At 40.0% G+C, this 22,895-nt stretch overlaps 1 protein-coding gene across 20 annotated transcripts in view; it reads left to right on the plus strand.

The window, feature by feature from the left end:
- GRM7 (glutamate metabotropic receptor 7) overlaps nucleotides 1-22,895 on the plus strand; it is a 1,143,247-nt gene that overhangs the window by 973,248 nt on the left and 147,104 nt on the right. For all 20 annotated transcript variants that reach the window (XR_014250531.1, XR_014250532.1, XR_014250533.1 and 17 more), the window contains one exon: nucleotides 2,734-3,669. Coding sequence is in view for 9 of the 20 variants with exons in the window: in XM_082412139.1 (XP_082268265.1) it covers nucleotides 2,734-3,669 (936 nt within the window). In the remaining 11 variants the exon portion in view is untranslated. The remainder of the gene's footprint in view (nucleotides 1-2,733; nucleotides 3,670-22,895) is intronic.

Here is a 22,895-nt window from a genome sequence, read left to right on the forward strand (position 1 = left end):
CACTCGTGTTGGAATCAGGCAATCTCAAGTTTCGCTAATGATATTTATTTGTAAGGTTTTTTTGTTAGTCTTTCTTACTAACCATGAGTAGGGCCTTTTACTTTGATATTTTGAAACATTTGTATTAATAATAGCAATTTTTTAGGTTCCAACTTCTTGGAATTGGACGTTTATAAAGTTAATGCATGTCTTTTTCTCTCATTACAAATTATTTCCTTAATTTTATGACTTTGGGATGGCTGACAATGACCTACTGGCTCAAAAATGATGATGTTGAGAAAGAAATGATTATGTTTTATATCTAGTTAGATTTATTAGTGCTGACTTGGGCTTCGTGCTCAGGCAGATGAGTTCATAGGAGTCATCCAAAGACACTTGGGTCTCTGATTAAAGTTTAAATTCAATCACTAGAAGGTTATAATATTTTATAAAGTTTAATCCTTGAGCCGTTCTTTTCCCCAGAGTTAACTACATTTGATTCAGATGTAGAATGTAGTTCTCATTCAAGTTTTGATGGAAGTATCACACCTTTCTATACACTGCATCCTGTTTTAACAGAGCATTCAAATTCCACTGAGCAATAAATTAGTTCCCCCCCCCCTTATCTCTTAAAAGTATGCATTTTAAAAAGGCTCAGGGACTTCCCTGGTGGCGCAGTGGTTAAGAATCCGCCTGCCAATTCAGGGGACAGGGGTTCTGATCCATGGTCCGGGAGTATCCCACGTGCCGCAGAGCAACTAAGCCTGTGAGCCACAACTACTGAGCCCGTGTGCCACAACTACTGAAGCCCGCACACCTAGAGCCCGTGTTCTGCAACAAGAGAAGCCACCACAATGAGAAGCCTCACACCACAACAAAGAGTAGCCCCCGCTCCCCGAACATAGAGAAAGCCTGCGCACAGCAACGAAGACCCAATGCAGCCAAATCAATCAATCAATCAGTAAATAAAAATAGTTAAGACTTTCCAGTATCTTTCTAACCTATATTTTTGTTCACATATCTTAAAAATTTGATTAACTAGATATGGGGAATATCAGCCAAATTTGTTCATTGGAATGTATTTGTGTATTTTTTAAGTACATCTTTTGCAACACATAGATACTAAAATTATTCCTTTAGGAGGTATATTTTTCAGGACCCTTGGTTACAAGTAAGAGAAATGCAATTCAAAGTATTTCAGCATAGCAGAGTTTACTGAGTCACATAATGACACAATATAGGGAAAACCTGCTTCAGGCAGAGCCGTATCCAGGAGCTTAAACAGGCTTATCAGTAATCTTTCTCTTCAATTCTCTACTCTGCTTTCCTTTGTATTGGCTTCTTCCTCTGAGAAATGACTTCCTCTTTATAGCCATGAGCACCAGCATCCTTACATCCTGGAAACTGCAAGTCCAACAGAAACAAAGATTTTTATCCTACGTAATCTCTGTAAAAGCCGTGAAGTTAAATGCTGTGCCATTCTGTAATGACCCCATCCCTGACCCAGTCTCTGGGGCTAGGAGGTTGGACTGTATCAGTGGTTGATAAAGTGTGATGGCTAGAGAATCTCCAGCAACACCATCTGTGATTTTGTTAGAAATATATTCTCTCGGGTCCCATCCTAGTCCCAGTGAATCAGAAAATCTGAGTGGGGTTCAGCATGCTGGGTTGTAAAAAAAAACCCTCCAAGTGATTCTAATGTGTACTCAAGCTTGAGAACGACACAATATCCTAATTGGCCCAGCCTGGGTCTTGCTTGCTGCCCCTGGACTTTGCGTGTAAATCCCATCTCACAGAAAGCACATAGAAAAAAAAAAAAAAAATGTGAGGAACTGATACCAGGAAAAAAAGAATAGATGCTGTGCTGGAAAAGATGAGATATCAGCCCAGTAATAAAGTTCTTCTTCATTTCTAATGCCATTATTTCTCAGAAGACTGTTAATTATGAATTCCCCTCCAGAAAGCCAATATTCTAATTAAGCAAGCACACGTTCATCCTTCTCTAGGATATAGTGTTTTAGTTTAAGTTTCATCTCCAAATAGGTACATGGCTAATCTTGAAAGGTTTCCAGACCATATTACTTTCTTATCAAATGCTTCGTTAACTACAATTAAAACCTTCAATGATGAATCTTATCACTCCTCTGTGATAAATAGGTTCATTTGCTTCAAAATTTCTCAATGAAAATGGCAGTGATGCCTACAGAATTTTAGAAAAGGTGGTTAGCACTGCAATGTCATCCAAAATAATTTAAAAACAATTTAAAAAAACAAAAGCATCTAATAAGGGAAATGAATATAGCTTTTCACGTTACTTAAGATTTTTAACTTAATTTGGGACATTTGCACTTATTACCCAGGAGACGGCAGTAGAGAGCACGTCAGTAGTCTCTGACTTTATCTAATCCTAAGAATCCTCTGAGTACTTGTTGAAAATAAAGATCCAAAGGCTCCTTTTCAGGATATTCTTATTTGGGGGGTCTAGGGTGGGAACAGGGAATCTGTATTTCCGATAGCTACCACAGGGAATTCTTACCATCCGGCGTGTTTGGCACACTCTACAGTGCTGAAGACTGAAGGTGCTACAGTGGAACGGGTGTGGGGGTGAATCTTGGTTGTAGCTCCTACAGCTGGGGGTTAGTTGCTTTACCTTGTCAAGTCTCACATGTTGCTCTCATTACTGTTTATTGTTATTGTTCTTTTTCTTTCCTCTTAACTAACCTACCTGTTGCACCTTCTTATTTCTTGTTGCAGATAGAGGACATGCAGTGGGGTAAAGGACTCCGGGAGATCCCCCCGTCAGTGTGTACACTGCCATGCAAGCCTGGGCAAAGAAAGAAGACACAGAAGGGAACTCCTTGCTGCTGGACCTGTGAGCCTTGTGATGGCTACCAGTACCAGTTTGATGAGATGACATGCCAGCATTGCCCCTACGACCAGCGACCCAATGAAAACCGAACCGGCTGCCAGGAGATCCCCATCATCAAACTGGAGTGGCACTCCCCCTGGGCCGTCATCCCTGTCTTCCTCGCCATGTTGGGGATCATCGCCACTATATTTGTCATGGCCACTTTCATCCGCTACAATGACACTCCCATCGTCCGGGCATCTGGGCGGGAACTGAGCTATGTTCTGTTGACGGGCATCTTTCTTTGCTACATCATCACTTTCCTGATGATAGCCAAACCTGATGTGGCAGTGTGTTCTTTCCGGAGAGTTTTCTTGGGCTTGGGTATGTGCATCAGTTATGCAGCCCTTTTGACAAAAACCAATCGGATTTATCGCATATTCGAACAGGGCAAGAAATCAGTGACAGCTCCCAGACTCATAAGCCCAACATCACAGCTGGCGATCACTTCTAGTTTAATATCAGTTCAGCTTCTAGGTGTCTTCATTTGGTTTGGTGTTGACCCACCCAACATCATCATAGACTATGATGAACATAAGACAATGAACCCTGAGCAGGCCCGGGGAGTTCTCAAATGTGACATTACGGATCTCCAGATTATCTGCTCCTTGGGATATAGCATTCTTCTCATGGTCACATGTACTGTGTATGCCATCAAGACTCGGGGCGTCCCAGAGAACTTTAATGAAGCCAAGCCCATTGGATTCACCATGTACACGACGTGTATAGTCTGGCTTGCCTTCATTCCCATTTTTTTTGGCACCGCTCAGTCGGCGGAAAAGGTAAGTGAAAATGCACACCGCACCATGCGTTTCAAAAATGTGTTCCTTTTTGAAAATATTGAAGCCAAATCGATTGTATAGAGCAAGAGGTTTTAAAAATGCAGAATGGTATTCCCAAGACTAGACAAATCCTGAATTAATAGGCATCAATGCTACAGAAGTGCAAAACCTGCCTTGAGCTGTGCTATTGGGTTGGCCAAAAAGTTCGTCCGGGTGTTTCTGTGACATTGTACCGAAAACCCGAATGAACTTTTTGGCCAATCCAATATATTCATTCCACTGGAAACCAACCAGAGGTGTAGCCTTTTCAAGTCAACTGATTAGAGAGTGATGCAATGTAGCAAGAGATTATCCAGTATAACATAATCCAATCTGTCTAAATTAAACCTTCCTATCATTCATTACCCACTGCCTCTTCTTTCATATGTATTTCCTTGGGATAAGAGAGGAGGGCCACAGCCCATTATTTCCCAGGATAAGGATGTCATCACCAGCTCTCTCTCTTCTTAGTGGCTGTGTAGGCGCTCACTGTGAATTGGATCACGTGTGTGAACTATACATCATATGTCTGTATCTACATGTATCTGTAAATGGGTGGATATAGGAGACCTTTGGTTGTCATTCCAGTCTATAGGCTCCCTACAGCTAGATGTACAGTAATTGCCTCAAATGAGGCAGAGCGATATCAGAGACTCAAGTCTCCAGCAGTGGGAGGGCCAGTATGTCACAGGGGAAGTGTCATCTGGCTGCAAAAGTTCAAAGTTTTCAAAATTAGTGGGCCCTAAAATGTTGACCCTAGATATGTTCAGTGTACATGACCTCCCCCTCCCCATATATAGAGTTTTATGTTTTTTATGAGTCTGTAAGCTAGGCAGTCCTAATATGTTGAATCTTAACGCAACTAATATATGTGTAGCTGTAGGTTTGACATGTGTGCGAATCAGGCAATGCTACCATGTTGATTCTAAACATGATTCATATACATCTGAGCTCTGTGCTCACCTGGATATGGTTTTGTATATGTGCAAACTGGGCAGTCCTAATAGGTTGATCTTAATAAGACGTGGTGTCCTTTACTCAGTGAAGGTAGCTCTGACACGTCAGTAGAGCTGAAGCCAGAACTGAGACTTAAGTCCTCACTGGCACACTCTATAGAGAGAGCACAGTTACAGCTTGATTAGAAGTCAGCACATCAGGCGTCTAGCCTGGTACCACATCACTTTGGAGAAGTCTCTTAAACATTCAAGGACTTAGCGCCCTAAGTGGGGAGAACAAGGACTGAAGTAGAAATGTCTACAAATATACAAATCTCTGCTTCTGGGAATTAGTTGAATCTGGTTGTTTATAATCATAGAAAGGATTAATGGGCTTTGGCTGGTTTTCCAACTGAAAAGATGTCTTTTACCTAAACGGTTTGATTCAGCAGCTATAAGATTGGACTGTGTTTAAAATAAAAAAGGCAAATATCTTATGAAAGCACATAGAATTCTAAAACCAAGGACAGTGAATGGTTCCAGATTACGGTTTTAGTCATAAAAGGAAGTTCTTAGAGGAAGTTCTTCTTGAACATATGCTCAGTGAGCAAAGTATGTGTCCGGAAGTATGTTTCAAATTCATAATGCATGTTTACTATCTGTGAAACCAACTTGAATTTCATTTCATTGCTTTATCCCTGGGCCAGGGGAATAGTAAAATATGAGGTAGGGTAGTGAAATGCAATGTATGGCAGCACGTTGATAATCATGGACATTTTTATGGGGTCTGATGTGCATCATCAAAGCCTATCGAGATAATCATTATTCTGTTATTAAACACAATTTCCCATGCAACAGGATAAAAATATTAGAGCTTTTTCTTGTAAATTTGTGCTTGAGGAATATAAAAGGCAGGGATCATTGCAGCTGTTCTATAGATGAGACTTGTTGTAATGCATATTTGGCATTATAGGTCTCTACCATTTCATTTGTCATTTCTAGTCATGACTCTGCATCTTGTCAGTTAAGATCAGGGGTGTAATTTACTCATTTAAAAACCTGAGAAGGATACAAGTTTTCAGGAGCTGGATTCACTGATTCTGGTTGTTCTAGAAAACATTGCATTGGTAGAACCGGACTACAGGAAAAACTAAGCTGTCTTCAAGCAGTGTGCTTTGTATACCAGAATATAGAAGGCACATATTTCTCTTTGTATACTCTCAGTGAATTATGATGTTTTACAAAGTTGTTTGACACAAAGGTACCAAATTGCCAACTGGGAACAGTGAATTTTGCATGAAAATGCGCATGCCTTCATGCTAGGCATATGGCTAGAGTACATGAAACCATGGAATTTATTTTTTTTATTATTTTTACTTTCTATTTTCCTTATCTTCTTTTTTATTTATTTTTTTATTAGTCATCAATTTTATACACATCAGTGTATACTTATCAATCCCAATCGCCCAGTTCATCACACCACCATCCCCACACCACCGTGGCTTTCCCCCCTTGGTGTCCATACGTTTGTTCTCTATATCTGTGTCTCAACTTCTGCCCTGCAAACCAGTTCATCTGTACCATTTTTCTAGGTTCCACATACATGTGTTAATATACGATATTTGTTTTTCCTCTTTCTGACTTACTTCACTCTGTATGACAGCCTCTAGACCCATCCACGTCTAAACAAATGACCCAATTTCGTTCCTTTTTATGGCTGAGTAATATTCCATTGTATATATGTACCACAACTTCTTTATCCATTCGTCTGTCAAAGGGCATTTAGGTTGCTTCCATGACCTGGCTATTGTAAATAGTGCTGCAATGAACATTGGGGTGCATGTGTCTTTTTGAATTATGGTTTTCTCTGGGTATATGCCCAGTAGTAGGATTGCTGGATCACATGGTAATTCTATTTTTAGTTTTTTAAGGAACCTCCATATTGTTCTCCATAGTGGCTGTATCAATTTACATTCGCACCAACAGTGCAAGAGTTTCCCCTTTTCTCCACACCCTCTCCAGCATTTGTTGTTTGTAGATTTTCTGATGATGCCCATTCTAACTGGTGTGAGGTGATACCTCATTGTAGTTTTGATTTGCATTTCTCTAATAATTAGTGATGTTGAGCAGCTTTTCATGTGTTTCTTGGCCATCTGTATGTCTTCTTTGGAGAAATGTCTATTTAGGTCTCCTGCCCATTGTTGGATTGGATTGTTTATTTCTTTAATATTGAGCTGCATGAGCTGTTTATATATTTTGGAAATTAATCCTTTGTCCGTTGACTTGTTTGCAAATATTTTCTCCCATTCTGAGGGTTGTCCTTTCGTCTTGTTTATGGTTTCCTTTGCTGTGCAAAAGCTTTGAAGTTTCATTAAGTCCCATTTTTTTATTTTTGTTTTTATTTCCATTACTCTAGGAGGTGGATCAAAAAAGATCTTGCTGTGATTTATGTCAGAGAGTGTTCTTCCTATGTTTTCCTCTAAGAGTTTTATAGTGTCCGGTCTTACATTTAGGTCTCGAATCCATTTGGAGTTTATTTTTGTGTATGGTGTTAGGGAGTGTTCTAATTTCATTCTTTTACATGTGGCTGTCCAGTTTTCCCAGCACCACTTATTGAAGAGACTGTCCTTTCTCCGTTGTATATCCTTGCCTTCTTCATCATAGATTAGTTGACCATAGGTGTGTGGGTTTATCTCTGGGCTTTCTATCTTGTTCCATTGATCTATGTTTCTGTTTTTGTGCCAGTACCATATTGTCTTGATTACTGTAGCTTTGCAGTATAGCCCAAAGTCAGGGAGTCTGATTCCTCCAGCTCCGTTTATTTCCCTCAAGACTGCTTTGGCTAGTCAGGGTCTTTTGTGTCTCCATACAAATTTTAAGATTTTTTGTTCTAGTTTTGTAAAAAATGCCATTGGTAATTTGATAGGGATTGCACGGAATCTGTAGATTGCTTTGGGTAGTATAGACATTTTCACAATATTGATTCTTCCAATCCAAGAACATGGTACATCTCTCCATCTGTTTGTATCATCTTTAATTTCTTTCATCAGTGTCTTATAGTTTTCTGCATACAGGTCTTTTGTCTCCCTAGGTAGGTTTATTCCTAGGTATTTTATTCTTTTTGTTGCAGTGGTAAATGGGAGTGTTTCCTTAATTTCTCTTTCAGATTTTTCATCATTAGTGTATAGGAATGCAAGAGATTTCTGTGCATTAATTTTGTATCCTGCAACTCTATCAAATTCATTGATTAGCTCTAGTAGTTTTCTGGTGGCATCTTTAGGGTTCTCTGTATATAGTATCATGTCATCTGCAAACAATGACAGTTTTACTTCTTCTTTTCCAGTTTGTATTCCTTTTATTTCTTTTTCTTCTCTGATTGCCATGGCTAGGACTTCCAAAACTACATTGAATAATAGTGCTGAGGGTGGACATCCTTGTCTTGATCCTGATCTTAGAGGAAATGCTTTCAGTTTTTCACCATTGAGAATGATGTTTGTTGGCTGTGGGTTTGTTGTATATGGCCTTTATTATGTTGAGGTAGGTTCCCTCTTTGCCCACTTTCTGGAGAGTTTTTATCATAAATGGGTGTTGAACTTTGTCAAAAGCTTTTTCTGCAGCTATTGAGATGATCATATGGTTTTTATTCTTCAGTTTGTTAATATGGTGTATCACATTGATTGATTTGCGTATATTGAAGAATCCTTGCATCCCTGGGGTAAATCCCACTTGATCCTGGTGTATGATCCTTTTAATGTGTTGTTGGATTCTGTTTGTTAGTATTTTGTTGAGGATTTTTGCATCTATATTCATGAGTGATATTGGTCTGTAATTTTCTTTTTTTGTAGTATCTTTGTCTGGTTTTGGTATCAGGATGATGGTGGCCTCATAGAATGAGTTTCGGAGTGTTCCTTCCTCTGCAAATTTTTGGAAGAGTTTGAGAAGGATGGGTGTTAGCTCTTCTCTAAATGTTTGAGAGAATTCACCTGTGAAGCCATCTGGTCCTGGACTTTTGTTTGTTGGAAGATGTTTAATCACAGTTTCAATTTCATTACTTGTGGTTGGTCTGTTCATATTTTCTATTTCTTCCTGGTTCAGTCTTGGAAGGTTATACCTTCCTAAGAATTTGTCCATTTCTTCCAGGTTGTCCATTTTATTGGCCTGGAGTTGCTTGTAGTAGTCTGTTAGGATGCTTTGTATTTCTGCGGTGTCTGTTGTAACTTCTCCTTTTTCATTTCTAATTTTATTGATTTGAGTTCCTCTCCCTCTTTTTCTTGATGAGTCTGGCTAATGGTTTATCAATTTTGTTTATCTTCTCAAAGAACCAGCTTTTAGTTTTATTGATCTTTGCTATTGTTTTCTTTGTTTCTATTTCATTTATTTCTGCTCTGATCTTTATGATTTCTTTCCTTCTGCTAACTTTGGGTTTTGTTTGTTCTTCTTTCTCTAGTTCCTTTAGGTGTAAGGTTAGATTGTTTATTTGAGATTTTTCTTGTTTCTTGAGGTAGGCTTGTATAGCTATAAACTTCCCTCTTAGAACTGCTTTTGCTGCATCCCATAGGTTTTGGATCATCATGTTTTCATTGTCATTTATCTCTAGGTATTTTCTGATTTCCTCTTTGATTTCTTCAGTGATCTCTTGGTTATTTAGTAACATATTGTTTAGCCTCCATGTGTTTGTCTTTTTTACGTTTTTTTCCCTGTAATTCATTTCTAATCTCATAGCGTTGTGGTCAGAAAAGATGCTTGATATGATTTCAGTTTTCTTAAATTTACTGAGTCTTGATTTGTGACCCAAGATGTGATCTATCCTGGAGAATGTTCCATGCGCATTTGAGAAGAACGTGTAATCTGCTGTTTTTGGATGGAATGTCCTATAAATATCAATTAAATCTCTCTGGTCTATTGTGTCATTTAAAGCTTCTGTTTCCTTATTTATTTTCATTTTGGATGATCTGTCCATTGGTGTAAGTGAGGTGTTCAAGTCCCCCAATATGATTGTGTTACTGTCAATTTCCTCTTTTATAGCTGTTAGCAGTTGCCTTACGTATTGAGGTGCTCCTATGTTGGGTGCATATATATTTATAATTGTTATATCTTCTTCGTGGATCGATCCCTTGATCATTACATAGTGTCCTTCCTTGTCTCTTGTAACATTCTTTATTTTCAAGTCTATTTTATCTGATATGAGTATTGCTACTCCAGCTTTCTTTTGATTTCCATTTGCATGGAATATCTTTTTCCATCCCCTCACTTTCAGTCTGTATGTGTCCCTAGGTCTGAAGTGGGTCTCTTGTAGACAGCATATATATGGGTCTTATTTTTGTATCCATTCAGCAAGCCTGTGTCTTTTGGTTGGAGCATTTAATCCGTTCACGTTTAAGGTAATTATCAATATGTATGTTCCTATGACCATTTTCTTAATTGTTTTGGGTTTGTTTTTGTAGGTCCTTTTCTTCTCTTGTGTTTCCCACTTAGAGAAGTTCCTTTAGCATTTGTTGTAGAGCTGGTTTGGTGGTTCTGATTTCTCTTAGCTTTTGCTTGTCTGTAAAGCTTTTTATTTCTCCATCAAATCTGAATGAGATCCTTGCCGGCTAGCGTAATCTTGGTTGTAGTTTCTTCCCTTTCATCACTTTAAGTATATCATGCCACTCCCTTCTGGCTTGTAGAGTTTCTGCTGAGAAATCAGCTGTTAACCTTATGGGAGTTCCCTTGTATGTTATTTGTCATTTTTCCCTTGCTGCTTTCAAGAATTTTTCTTTTTCTTTAATTTTTGCCAATTTGATTACTATGTGTCTCGGCGTGTTTCTCCTTGGGTTTATCCTGTATGGGACTCTCTGTGCTTCCTGGACTTGGGTGGCTATTTCCTTTCCCATGTTAGGGAAGTTTTTGACTATAATCTCTTCAAACATTTTCTCGGGTCCTTTCTCTCTCTCTTCTCCTTCTGGGACCCCTATAATGCGAATGTTGTTGTCTTTAATGTTGTCCCAGAGGTCTCTTAGGCTGTCTTTGTTGCTTTTCATTCTTTTTTCTTTATTCTGTTCCGCAGCAGTGAATTCCACCATTCTGTCTTCCAGGTCACTTATCCGTTCTTCTGCCTCAGAAGAATCAATTCTGCTATTGATTCCATCTAGTGTAGTTTTCATTTCAATTATTGTATTGTTCATCTCTGTTTGTTTGTTCTTTAATTCTTCTAGGTCTTTGTTAAACATTTCTTGCATCTTCTCGATCTTTGCCTCCATTGTTTTTCCGAGGTCCTGGATCATCTTCACTATCATTATTCTGAATTCTTTCTCTGGAAGGTTGCCTCTCTCCACTTCATTTAGTTGTTTTTCTGGGGTTTTATCTTGTTCCTTCATCTGATGCCTTTTCATCTTGTCTGTCTTTCTGTGAATGTGGTTTTTGTTCCACAGGCTGCAGGATTGTAGTTCTTCTTGCTTCTGCTGTCTGCCTTCTGGTGGATGAGGCTATCTAAGAGGCTTGTGTAAGTTTCCTGATGGGAGGGACTGGTGAAACCATGGAATTTAAATTGTGAAAGGCAGCAAATTACAAAATGCAAAAAGATATCACAGCAAAAGGCATTATTGCCAACCTAATACATACAAAATCATCACCCTTCCATTTTTGTTTAGATTTAAGAGTCGAAGTGTTTCAGCTGGAAAAATTCCATTGTTACAAGACACACAGAAAAAGAAAAATTAAGCAGTGAGTTCAGTAATATTTACTGTTTCAGGATATTGAATTTGTTTTGATTATATGAGTATTTCTTTGTGAAATTTCTCATCAGTTGAGTTCATTAACACAGCATAAGGTATGAGAAATGTTCCTTATTGTCTTGCAAAACATCAACCCTCATGAAGTTTATTTTTGCTTTTGTTATGGAGGATGCAAGAGGATATTACTATTATCTTGTTTTATCATTGCTAACCCTGTGACTTCTGGAATGAGGATCTTGGATGTGGCCAGGGATGGAAGAGGGAAACTCTAGGCATATGATAACGATTCCTTATCTTAGGAATTATATTTATGTGACTGAAATGATTCAAGGAGACACCACAAATGGTAGAATGACAGCACGGCAATTGCTTGCTTGTCTGGTGAAGTGCTGTAATATCCTATTGCTATATACTGGCACAGTCTGTTGGAGGACTGGATTGTTTTCATGGAAAACAAAGGCTTGACTCATGGGTGTATCTTTAGAAAGAGTTTTTCATGCAGCCAGGTAGGGAGGATACAGGTTATGCTGCTCAAATCTGGGAATCCCTATAGATGCTATGTTTATTCAATTGTTTTTAGCCTGTTGTTGTCTGGAGGACTTTCTGGGTAAGCCAATATATCATTTCTTACACATGGACAGGGAGACAAGCTTTGTACCATTTCTACAAAGGCAAAGTAGACCTTTGTATAAAAGGGAAAGGATCAGAGGGTCTCAGAGGTCTTTCGCTCTGTGCACGTGTGTTTGCTTGGATGGGGCAGGGGATGGGTTGGTGAGAAGAGGAGGAAGAAAAAAATGGAGGCATTTTCTGGTCAGCATTTCTGAAAAATGCTGGAAGAAGAGTCTTGAAGTCTTGAAGGAAAAAAAAGTCTTGAAGGAAAAGAGTTATGTTTTCTGTAATATGACCCACAAACCTCTCTTGTGCACATATCAGAACAGAACCAGGGTGGATTTCAATACTTAAATAACAGGATTCTTTGGTTTTCACTGAAGCGTATTCCACTAAATGACAGAATTAGGGTCATTGTTGGCAATCTCTGCACCAGCTCAGCGTTTTTAACTGAGTGGTTCAAAATTGTGTCTGTGGTAATCCCTGGAGAAATTTGTTTTAAAAAATATCACATGTCCACCCACCCCAACTGGCTCAGTAGGGCTAGGATGGGCATAAAGCTCTAGATTTTTTAAACAAGCATGCTGGCAAAACACCAGTGGAAACCACGGGTGCTTCTCAAAACTGCCTAAATATTTTCTTTCTAATCCACAAAAGACATTCTCTCAATATTGCCTGATTTCTAATTTAAGATACTTTGGGGATAAATTAATTCTCATCCCAAACAACTGGAAGATCCACAAGAAACCAAGAGATCAGAATGATACTATCCATGGTCAAAGACAAAGTCTAGAGTCAAAAGGTCTGAATAAAGTGTCAACTTCAAAGTTTGGACCAGAGACCTGAAAAGCCAGAACCAAGGCACTGGCCCTGGAACCAGAGATAGCAAGAGGGCAGGCGGGTAGGAGTGTTCCCCCGGAGTATTTCTTGAAGGCCTGGGACTATATGCCAAGATCTTTTGATCTTCCAGTTATAGCAGTAGCTCCCCAGAATCTAAACACAAAGCAAAACCAGCCTAGGACTAATATTAAGGATCAGAAATATTTGGCAGGGAGGGAAACATTCCCTAATCCATGCCTGAGGCAGACATCACTAACGACTAATGGCAAGCTTCCCCTGAACCCTGGTGTGGTCTTGAAATCTTTATCATCATAGTCTTTCTCAACAACCCCTACTAATAAATCAGAACTGAAAGGAATTTGAAATCCACGTGCCATTTCTGATGTAGTGTTGGGTTTCAATGAATGACCCTCGGTATCTCTTCCCATGCAGCTGTTTGTTGTCACTGTACTGAAGTCCTTGAACAGCTTTCATTAAGATTAATCTGCTTAAAGGTAAAGAATAGTCAGAGAAATGGGGTGTGTTTGAATTAGGCTTTATTTTGTCTCTGATCACACATCTTTTTTTTTTTTTTTTTTAATTGCCCAAAGACGTACAGGAAGGAAATGACCTAGTTCTCTTTGGAAGTAATATATTGATTAATGCTTCTGCGCTATTTGATTTGATTAAAATTTTCTCCTGGTCTTTCAGCAGTTGAACTAACAATTGTGCAACACCTACTGTGCCCCTAGGGCTCTGGGAAGGGCTGTGATGTAGATGTAAAGAAGGCACCATCCTTGTCAGACAGGAACTGAAAGCTAGTGGTCCACACAGGCCTTCAAAGAAATATCACCTGGTGTGAGATAAGCTACACTCGTCACACAAAGAATGCAGGATGGACACACAGAGAAAGGGACCGCCACTTAAGCTTCATGGAAAATGCAACAAGCGACCGGAAGTGAAGAGGCAGAGGAAGTGCTAAGACAATCCATTAAGAAATTCTATCACATGTGAAAAAGTAGAGGGATGCTGTTTTCAACATACAGTACGTGGACTGAGGAGACGACATTGTGCTTAGGTGATTTTGACTCTTGCAAACCTGAAAGTTTTTTACGAAAAACTCATTCTATTGGCAAATTTTGAAACTACGTGAACCCCACGTTTCATTCCCAAATCAAACTTTTGGCAAGAATCGCCTCTTTCCTAAGGGGTGGGCCGAGTTAATTTTAAATACTAGAGCGTGTAAGCCGAAACACCCGCTGTTCTTTCTTAGGATGAATCATCCCCTTATGCATATGTTGAATTATACATGGTCTTCCCTGTGGTGCAGTCCCGCCCCCTCTCCGGTTTTGGGGGCCTGGACTCAGAGATAACAGAGCTAACGATGCAGCGGAAGAGTAGCTGTGTTTGGACTTTCCCTTTGAAGCTATGGAGATCCAACAAAAGTTTCCAAGTGTGGGAGGAATGTGAGCATAGGATATCTTGGAAAGTGAATCCCAGGGATAGTACTTGAGGATGGAGGACGAGCCAAGGTGAAGCAACTAGAGAACTAGTTAAGTAGCTCTTGTCGTCTATGGATCAAAGGATGGCATTGCCTCGAAGAAAGCCTGAAGGACTAGAAAAGATAAAGCAGGTCTGAAAGCTGTTTTGAACGTTTTGAACATTAAAAGAATACGCGAACAGGCTATGTCTTATATTCCTTTTTGTGTGACTCTGCTTTATTGCTGAAATCAGAGATACGGATTTTCTTTTCTATTTTGTGGGTTTTGCAAGTAACGTTGCCCACTATTTAATCTTTTTTCAAACGGCAACTAAGTGAGGAAAGAAAGGACTCCTGTTATCCCATCCTCTAGAGACAGTCATCGTCGACGGTCTGATGGCTCTACCTCTAGACGTATAAGTACACACACAAACACAAACATTTTTAAAAATAAAAATTCTTCTTTTCCTTTCTGGAATGCTTACTAAGACCTTCACCTTGCATCTAAACACAGTGGAGAGAAACGTCCCAGGGCATAGGCGATGCTGAGGCCATTTGTTCACCCACGCTGTGATGGGCATGCATACTGGTGGTTGAGGCATTACTTCTGCTATTTAATTTTGTCTGTTCAAATTTTTATCAAAATCTTGTGAAACCGTCTCTTTTCTCCTTCCTGCTGTGACCTTGGTGATAGCTGAGCTTCTCTCCAAACAGCCCTCTGAAGCCAGCTGTTTGCACATCTGGCATTAGCCAATGGCTTGGGATAGTACAGTCCTTTTTGCTCCCTTCATGATGCATCAGCTAATTTCAAGTGCTGTCACCTAGGATAATTGGAGCCTTCACCATCTCAGTCCTTTCCTTTAGCCAGAAAAGGTAGTTCAACGGGTAAAACCCAAGAGCCTGTGTAAAACTGAATTGAGCTAGAACTAATAAGGAAATAACTTACTACATTAAAACCATTCAAGGCCCCAACCATTCAAGGTTTGAACAGAGAGGTACTCAAAAATATTTCTGCTAAAAAGAAGACTTAACAAGAGTGTTGAATCTGCCCCCCATAGTGTGTTCCGTGGAGCCCAGTTTTCCCATTAGATGTCTTTCATTTTGAGACGTCAGCCACCAAAAGACCTAGTCACCAGGACCCAGACCTCACCTTTATAACCGGTATCAGGATAATGAGACAAATCTCTGTTCTTCGGCATTTCTAAGACCATCAGAGACCACCCATCATTTTCACAAACAACTCTTCTCACAGGAAATCGTAATGAAACATAGTTTACTGATGAGCAGTCAGAGGATTGCCAAATCCAGCCTTGGGGGCTGGAGATCCCTGTACTGTAGTTCATAATACGTACTGGTCTCACGAGCATTTCTTTCAGGTCCCAGTTGCCCTCTGGTCCTAGAAGGCCATTCCTCCCTACCCCTTCATCTTATGGTGCTCTGAATCTAATCACCTTTTGGAATTTGCACATTTTGGGTGTGTCATTTAACCTTTTTGGTCCTAGGGTTTTTCATCTGCACAATGGGTATAATTATTCCTTCTTCTATGTTTGTTTAAGAGCACATGAGTTCTCTAACTTGTTTAGCACAACATTTAAAAGACTGATGATACCAGGTACTGGTGAGGATGTGGGACAATGGGTACTCTCATACTCTGCTGGTGGAAGTGTCAAAGATAGTATAGTCACTTTGGAAGACAGTTTGGCAGGTTCTTAAAATGAAAAGTGTGCACCTACCGTACTACTCTAGCCATTCGTCCTCTGTCTTTACCCGTGAGATATGAAAGAATATGTCCATACACAGACCTGCACGTCAATTTTTTTGTGGATTTATTTATTATTTTTGTAAAAATATTTATTTTATTATTATTTTTTAATTAATTTATTTTTGACTGTGTGCAGGCTCTCTAGTTGTGGCTGCTCTTCGTTGCGGTGTGTGGGCTTCTCATTGCAGTGGCTTCTCTTGCTGCAGAGCACAGGCTCTAAGCGCACAGGCTTCAGTAGTTGTGGCATGTGGGCTCAGTAGCTGTGGTGCACGGGCTTCGTTGCTCCGCAGCACTTGGGATCTTCCCGGACCAGGGCTTGAACCCGTGTCCCCTGCATTGGCAGGCGGATTCTTAACCACTGTGCCACCAGGGAAGCCCTGTAGATTTATTTTTAATAGTCCAAAACTGGAAACAATCCAAGTGCCCATCAATAGGTGAATATGCAAATTACAGTCTCTTCATAAAATGGAATACTACTGTGCAGTAAAAAGCATCAGAGTATTGATACGTCCAACAGCATGGATAAATCCTAAGTAATTACTCTGAGTGAAAGAATGCAGATCAAAAAAGAGTGTATAGGTATGATTCCATTTATATCGAATTCTTTTTAATATCCAAATTAATCTATAGTAACAGAAAGCAGATCAGTTGTAGGCTGGGGGTGGTGCTGAAGAATGACAAAGGAGCACGAGGAAATTTGGAGGGTGATGTACGTGTTCACTTTCTTGATTATGGTGATGGTTTCAAGCATGTGTGTGTATATATGTCAGAGCTCATCAAATTGCACACTTCAAGTGTGTGCAATTTATTATGCATCAATTATACATCAATAAAGCCTTTAAAAATTGCTTTGCACAGAAACCCTTCTCGTCTTCCTCCTTTTTCTTGAAACTTAATAATTAAATGTTCTGGGACTTCCCTGGTGGCGCAGTGGTTAAGAATCCGCCTGCTGATGCAGGAGACACGGGTTCGAGCCCTGGTCCGGGAAGATCCCACATGCCGCAGAGCAACGAAGTCCGTGCGCCACAACTACTGAGCCTGCGCTCTAGAGCCCGTGAGCCACAACTACTGAAGCCCGTGTGCCTAGAGCCCGTGCTCCGCAACAAGAGAAGCCACTGCAGTGAGAAGCCCGCGCACCGCAACGAAGAGTATCCCCCGCTGGCCGCAACTAGAGAAAGCCCACGCACAGCAACAAAGACCCAATGCAGCAAAAAAAAAAAAAAATTAAGTGTTCTTATACCTATTGGCCTATTTGCACAGTGCTGACACAAGAAATTGCATCGGAAATAAAACTAGAATTGTATAAATGAGAGAACAGAGAGCACCTCACACATTCTCTGGCGAATGGTAAATGCTCAATAAAGGAGAACCATAACCTTCCATCCTAGGCTCCGCTTAGCAAAAATTTCTGTCTAAGTCAAGGCAGGAGAGTGAACAAAAGGTGAAATAGTCATGCATTTGGGGAAACTGTAAGTAGAGGCTGTAGTGTGGCTTAGAGGGAAAGCAAGAGCTACTCTGGAGAGGTGGGTAGAGGTGAAATCTTAGAGGATCCTGTATGCTTGACCTTGTTTTTTCAGGAAGGGGGGAGTGAGCTTCAGTGAGTTTTAGGGCAGGGGTGTGATGCTGTTGGATTTATGTTTTAGAAAGATTACTCATGGCTTATGAGTAATGGTTTGCATGGTAGTTGTAATATTGTGATTTATAATAAGAAATATATATCTGATCTTCATTCCATTTCTGGCATGGAGCTACTAAAACCCTTGGAATTTCCTAAGCTAGGAGAGCTGTAAAGGTGTCTTTTGTTATGTTAATGAAGTACCTTTTGGGCCTCCAGGAGAGGTTGCCAGGAGCCAGGCTTGTGATTAGAGTTAGAACTTCCATTTCCACCCCTGACCTCTGGGTCAATCAGCATTGACCAATGATTTAATCATTCGTGCCTAATTAATGCAACCTCCATAAAATCCCCAAAGGATGGGGTTTGGAGAACTTCTGGGTTGGTGAACACTTGGAGAACTGGAGAGAGCGGTGTGCTCCAAGAGCATTTTCCATACCCTTTCCCCATACCTGTGACGTATACATATCTTCCCTCTGGCCATTCCTGAGTTATATTGTTTTATAAAAACAAAACAAAACAAAACAACAGTCGTCTAATTAGTCAATGTTCCTGAGTTCTGTGAGCCACTCCAGCAAAATAATCCAACCCAAGGATGGGGCTGCTGGGATCTCCAGTCTATAGCCAGTAGGTCAGAAGCACGGGTGACAGCCTGGACAAGCAGTTGGCATGTGAAGTGCAGTCGGGGGTGCAGTCTCATGGGACTGAGCCCTTAACCTAGAATATGATGCTGTCTTCCATAGTATCAGAACTGAGTTGATTTGTAGGATATCCGGCAGGTGTCAGACTACTGGGGGAAAAGAAGTCCCATATGTTGGAACTGGGTGCAGAACATTTTACAGTTAATATGTGAAGTTCTGTCCTGGGCAGACAGACAGTGGTTACCAGTAATGATTTAAATGGATTTTTTCCTATAACCAGACTTTTAGATCCATGATAGTATGCAACCTGAGGGGTGAGGAAGAGTGAAAACAGTCTGTTGGATGAAAAACTTGGATCAGAGCTGGTAGCCAGCTGTACTTTCCTTCTCTTCCCTTTTGGTGAAGGGGCCAGCAAACCTCCCACACCAAAGAACGTTAGATGGACTTGGGAATTCCAATTCTGCTCATTCCCCTGTCTCGTAGGATGGTTGGTGGGGAGGAGACTTTGAAACACTGCCTCCAATCTACACTGTCCCTCCCCAGGTAAAGAGAGGGACCTGCAGGTGAAACTGCAACTGATAGTCTTCAGTAGTTGATATATATTATGGGTATTAGTAAGAGTTTGTTTTGAAGAGTATCTATATAGTAGAAATACTGTCTATACACATTTCCCCATGCTTTGTGTGTTCTCACTGTGTTGCCACCATTCCCTCTTTTTCCAAAGGTGATGGGGGCTTTTGAACTGGAAGCAGTTCCTAATGAATAAAGCTGTCCTCAGCTGATTGGCCCTTTGTCTTGAGAATCAGGGTACATGTTGTCTGCTATAGAGTTCCCACCCTCTGAGAGCCCAGCTTGTTAGCCTGTGCCTTTGGTAGCCCTCTACCCCCACTCAGCACTACAGTTGACTCTCCAGGTCTGCCTAGGTTGGGACATAAAGCCATTGGGAAGTCAGTGCATCAGGAAGCAAATGGTCTCAAATAAATGATAATCCAGTTACAGACTTGGAGGAGGGCTCATGTGGAATTTCTCAACTCTGATTGAATAAAAGTGACATTTTCCCATTCACATCTCAGGCACATAAGGGTATCTGAGAAGAGAGGGGGCCACACGTAGTCAACAGAGCAATTGTAGGGCAAGGCTGAGAGCACAGTGTGGCAAGGAATTTAAAGGACACGCCCGTGCCACTCAATTAGCAATTCCTTGAGGTTTCAAAAGTCTTTATATACGTGAAGGAGGAACCTCAGGCACACTGGGTCATCAGTAAAAATCCATTGGTAGACAATTAAATGATGAAACAAAAAGTCCTATTTTCTTTCCTGTATCACAGGCTCTCCAATCTTCACTCTGAACTTTGAAGCAGTGATCTTACTTTTCTGATTTCTTACTTCCAAGAAACTGTTTCCAAAGAGGCTTGATTTATATATAAGGAGTCAGTTTTTCACACCTGGGAGATTCTGGGTAACAGACCCAAAGCCCCAGATCAGTTTGTCGTGATCGGGTTTTAGCATCCAAGACTGGATATGTACGCTGGCTAAATCTGTCTTCCAATTCGACCAATTCCATTGTGTTTCTCCAGTAACCTTCCCAGTGCCCTGTCAAAGTGACTAGGTTGGGATGCCATGGCCAAATTACCCTGTAGATGTGGTGAGGGCTGCTGCCTGGTGCTGGATCACCAGCCAGATGAATGAGGTGCTTAGTTTTAACCCAGTAATCAGGTCATTATCTCCTTGTTTAATGTTCCAGATCTTGAGATCTAGAAGTATGTTGTGCAATTCTATTTTAAGAAATTTAACTAGAGGCAAGGAACCACCCACATGTTTTCATTTGTGTAGTGAAATTTAATTTAATTTTTAATCCCCTTTTCCCAGAATCCTTGCAGGGTGGACAGGGGTAGAGCTAAGTGTATAGGACTTCGGCATTTTTGTAATAGTTTTGAAATTGGGACATTACCCAGTTATATTGTAGTGGGAAATGGGCTCAAAATCTTCAGATTTTCCACTGTTGAAAATATGGCACAAAAGCTTATAAACAACAAACAGAGGCAAACTGCTGACACAGGAGTTGAACCAAACACTCTAGGAAGACCTACGTAAGAGAAGGAGACTTCACCATCTGATTCCGGGGTTAAGAGCTGTGTGGATGATTTGTAAGCAAGCTCGTTAAATTTTCGATCCCAATAAAAAGCTCTGGGAAATGGAAGGGACTATCATTTCATTTTGTCATAGAAATCCAGTTTCCCACTACAGCTGTTACAAAAGGAAAATGTAAGGAAATGATTTCTTAATGGTGATGCTGGCAGTCGGTCTGCCTGATACAGAAGCATCAATGTCTGTAACGGGTCCTCAGGTACCTAAAATCGAAAATCGTCTCTCTAACGTGTCTGTGCATTCCATTCAGCTGTATGCTCCAGCTGATTGCTTGGCTTATAACCAACAGTCAGTTTTTTGATCCAATGCCTCCCGTTTCACAGGTCTGAAAAAAACAGGTTAGTAGATGTATGGAAACAGCAAATATGAAAGGTTTTTTCCCCCATAATGGCACCATCTTTTTTTCCCTTCCAGTGCCTACTACCTCTGAGCCAGATATTCTAGGAGAGAGGATTTTAAAATAGTTTCCTTTTCTTTTAGAATGGTCTCTGCTATTTAGCAATCCATTTTTAAGTGCCTGTAACATGCTAGGCCCAGAGACCCCACCAACAGGGGATCTTATCCTTCCTTTTTAAAAGAAAAATTCTCCAGTGGCTTCCCATTGGTAATAATAATTTATTATTATTACCTCCCTGCCACCATCAAAATTAGAACAGTATTTAAGCACGTCCTTAGAGCCTGTGAGACTTAGATCAAGGTCATAGACTATGGCCTGTGAGCCAAATCCAACCAGCTGCTTGTTTTTTGTTTTTTGTTTTTAAACATCTTTATTGAAGTATAATTGCTTTACAATGGTGTGTTAGTTTCTGCTTTATAACAAAGTGAATCAGTTATACATATACATATGTTCCCATATCTCTTCCCTCTTGCTAGCTGCTTGTTTTTATAAGTAAAGTTTTATTGGAACACAGCCATGTTTATTAATTTACATACTCCCTATGGCTGCTTTTATTCTACAAGGACAGACTTGAGTAGATGTGGCAGAGATAGTATGGCCTGCAAAGCCGAAAATATTTATAATCTGGATCTTGACCAAAGAAGTTTGATGTCCTTGCCTTAGATGATCTGGTGCTTTCCTATCTCTTGGATCCTTGTTTCCTGTGCAGCTCATGCTCAGTGATTTCCCTTTGGTCTTGCTGAAATTATTTCTTCCCTTAACATACCGAGACCATTTCCTTCCCAGGACCTCTGCACAGATGTGCCCTCTGTCAAGGATGCTGTCACCGAGAACTTCTCATGCTGCCTTTTTTCATCACTCAGCTCCCAGCTTACAGACTCATATCAGAGGGGTCTTTTAACTCTCCATCCAAGCTCTCTCCATCCCAGTTACGTTCTGTTTCGTCCTAGCATTCATCGGTACCTAATGTCAGCTATTGTTTTGTTCATGTGTTTTTCACCCGTACACTTGGTTTGTCTGGTTCTTTTCTGGATCCCTAGGACCCCAAATGGTGACTGGCCCTAATGAACACTCAGTGAATCCCTGTGGGTTGAATGAATTAATGAATGAACAAACGAATGAATCTGTTTTGGAGTAAGATATAGCCCCTCCCCTAAATAAACAGCTTAGAAGTGGAGAGAGCCATGTAAACTAATATCTGTGAAAATCACTAAAATATAAAACCATAGGAAAGTAGGTTTATAGTGAGAAATGAGAGAGAGAATTTGCTGGAAGAATATATGCATGAAGACGACACAGACAAAGCAAATCTTCAAGGATTACTAGGCATTGTTGGACAGAGAAGGGCTTTCTAAACTGAAGGAATTGATTGGGAAAGTGATTTATTGAAATTGATTACCATTGAATATATAAAAGTGTCCCATCTCACAAACTATTTTCAGTCTTCAGAAGAGTAAAGCTGATGAAAAAATCCAAAAATACACATGATGGTGAGGGCATGGAAAAATGGATATTCTTATGAACTACAAATGGATGTCTAAACTGATCAAATGTTTTTTTTTATTAATCTGGATTGTTTAAAAACTTTTTTTTTAATTTTAAATTTTTCCAGTTTTATTGAGATAAAATTGACATATATCATTATATTAGCTTAAGGTGCAGAATGTGAATGATTTGACATATGTATATATTGCAGAATGATTACCACAATTAGTTTAGTTAATATCCATTGCTTAAAATAGTTACAAGTTTTCTCTTTTCTTATGATAAGAACTTTAAAGATGTAGCCTCTTAGCAACTTTCAAATATGCAGTAGAGTATTGTTAACTATAGTCACCATGCTGTATATTACATACCAGAAATTATTTATGTTATAAATGGAAGTTTATAGCTTTTGATCATCTTCACTCAATTCACTCCCCACCACTTCCGGCAATCACCAATCTGTTGTCTCTTTCAGTTCTTTTTTTTTTAGATTCCACATATAAGAGAGATCCTACAAGAGATTGTTGGCTTTCTCTGACTGACTTATTTCACTTAGCGTAATGCCCTCAAGGTCCATCCATGTTGTC

This window comes from Balaenoptera physalus, assembly GCF_965194825.1.
Source record: "Balaenoptera physalus genome assembly, chromosome: 11".
NCBI lineage: Eukaryota > Metazoa > Chordata > Mammalia > Artiodactyla > Balaenopteridae > Balaenoptera > Balaenoptera physalus.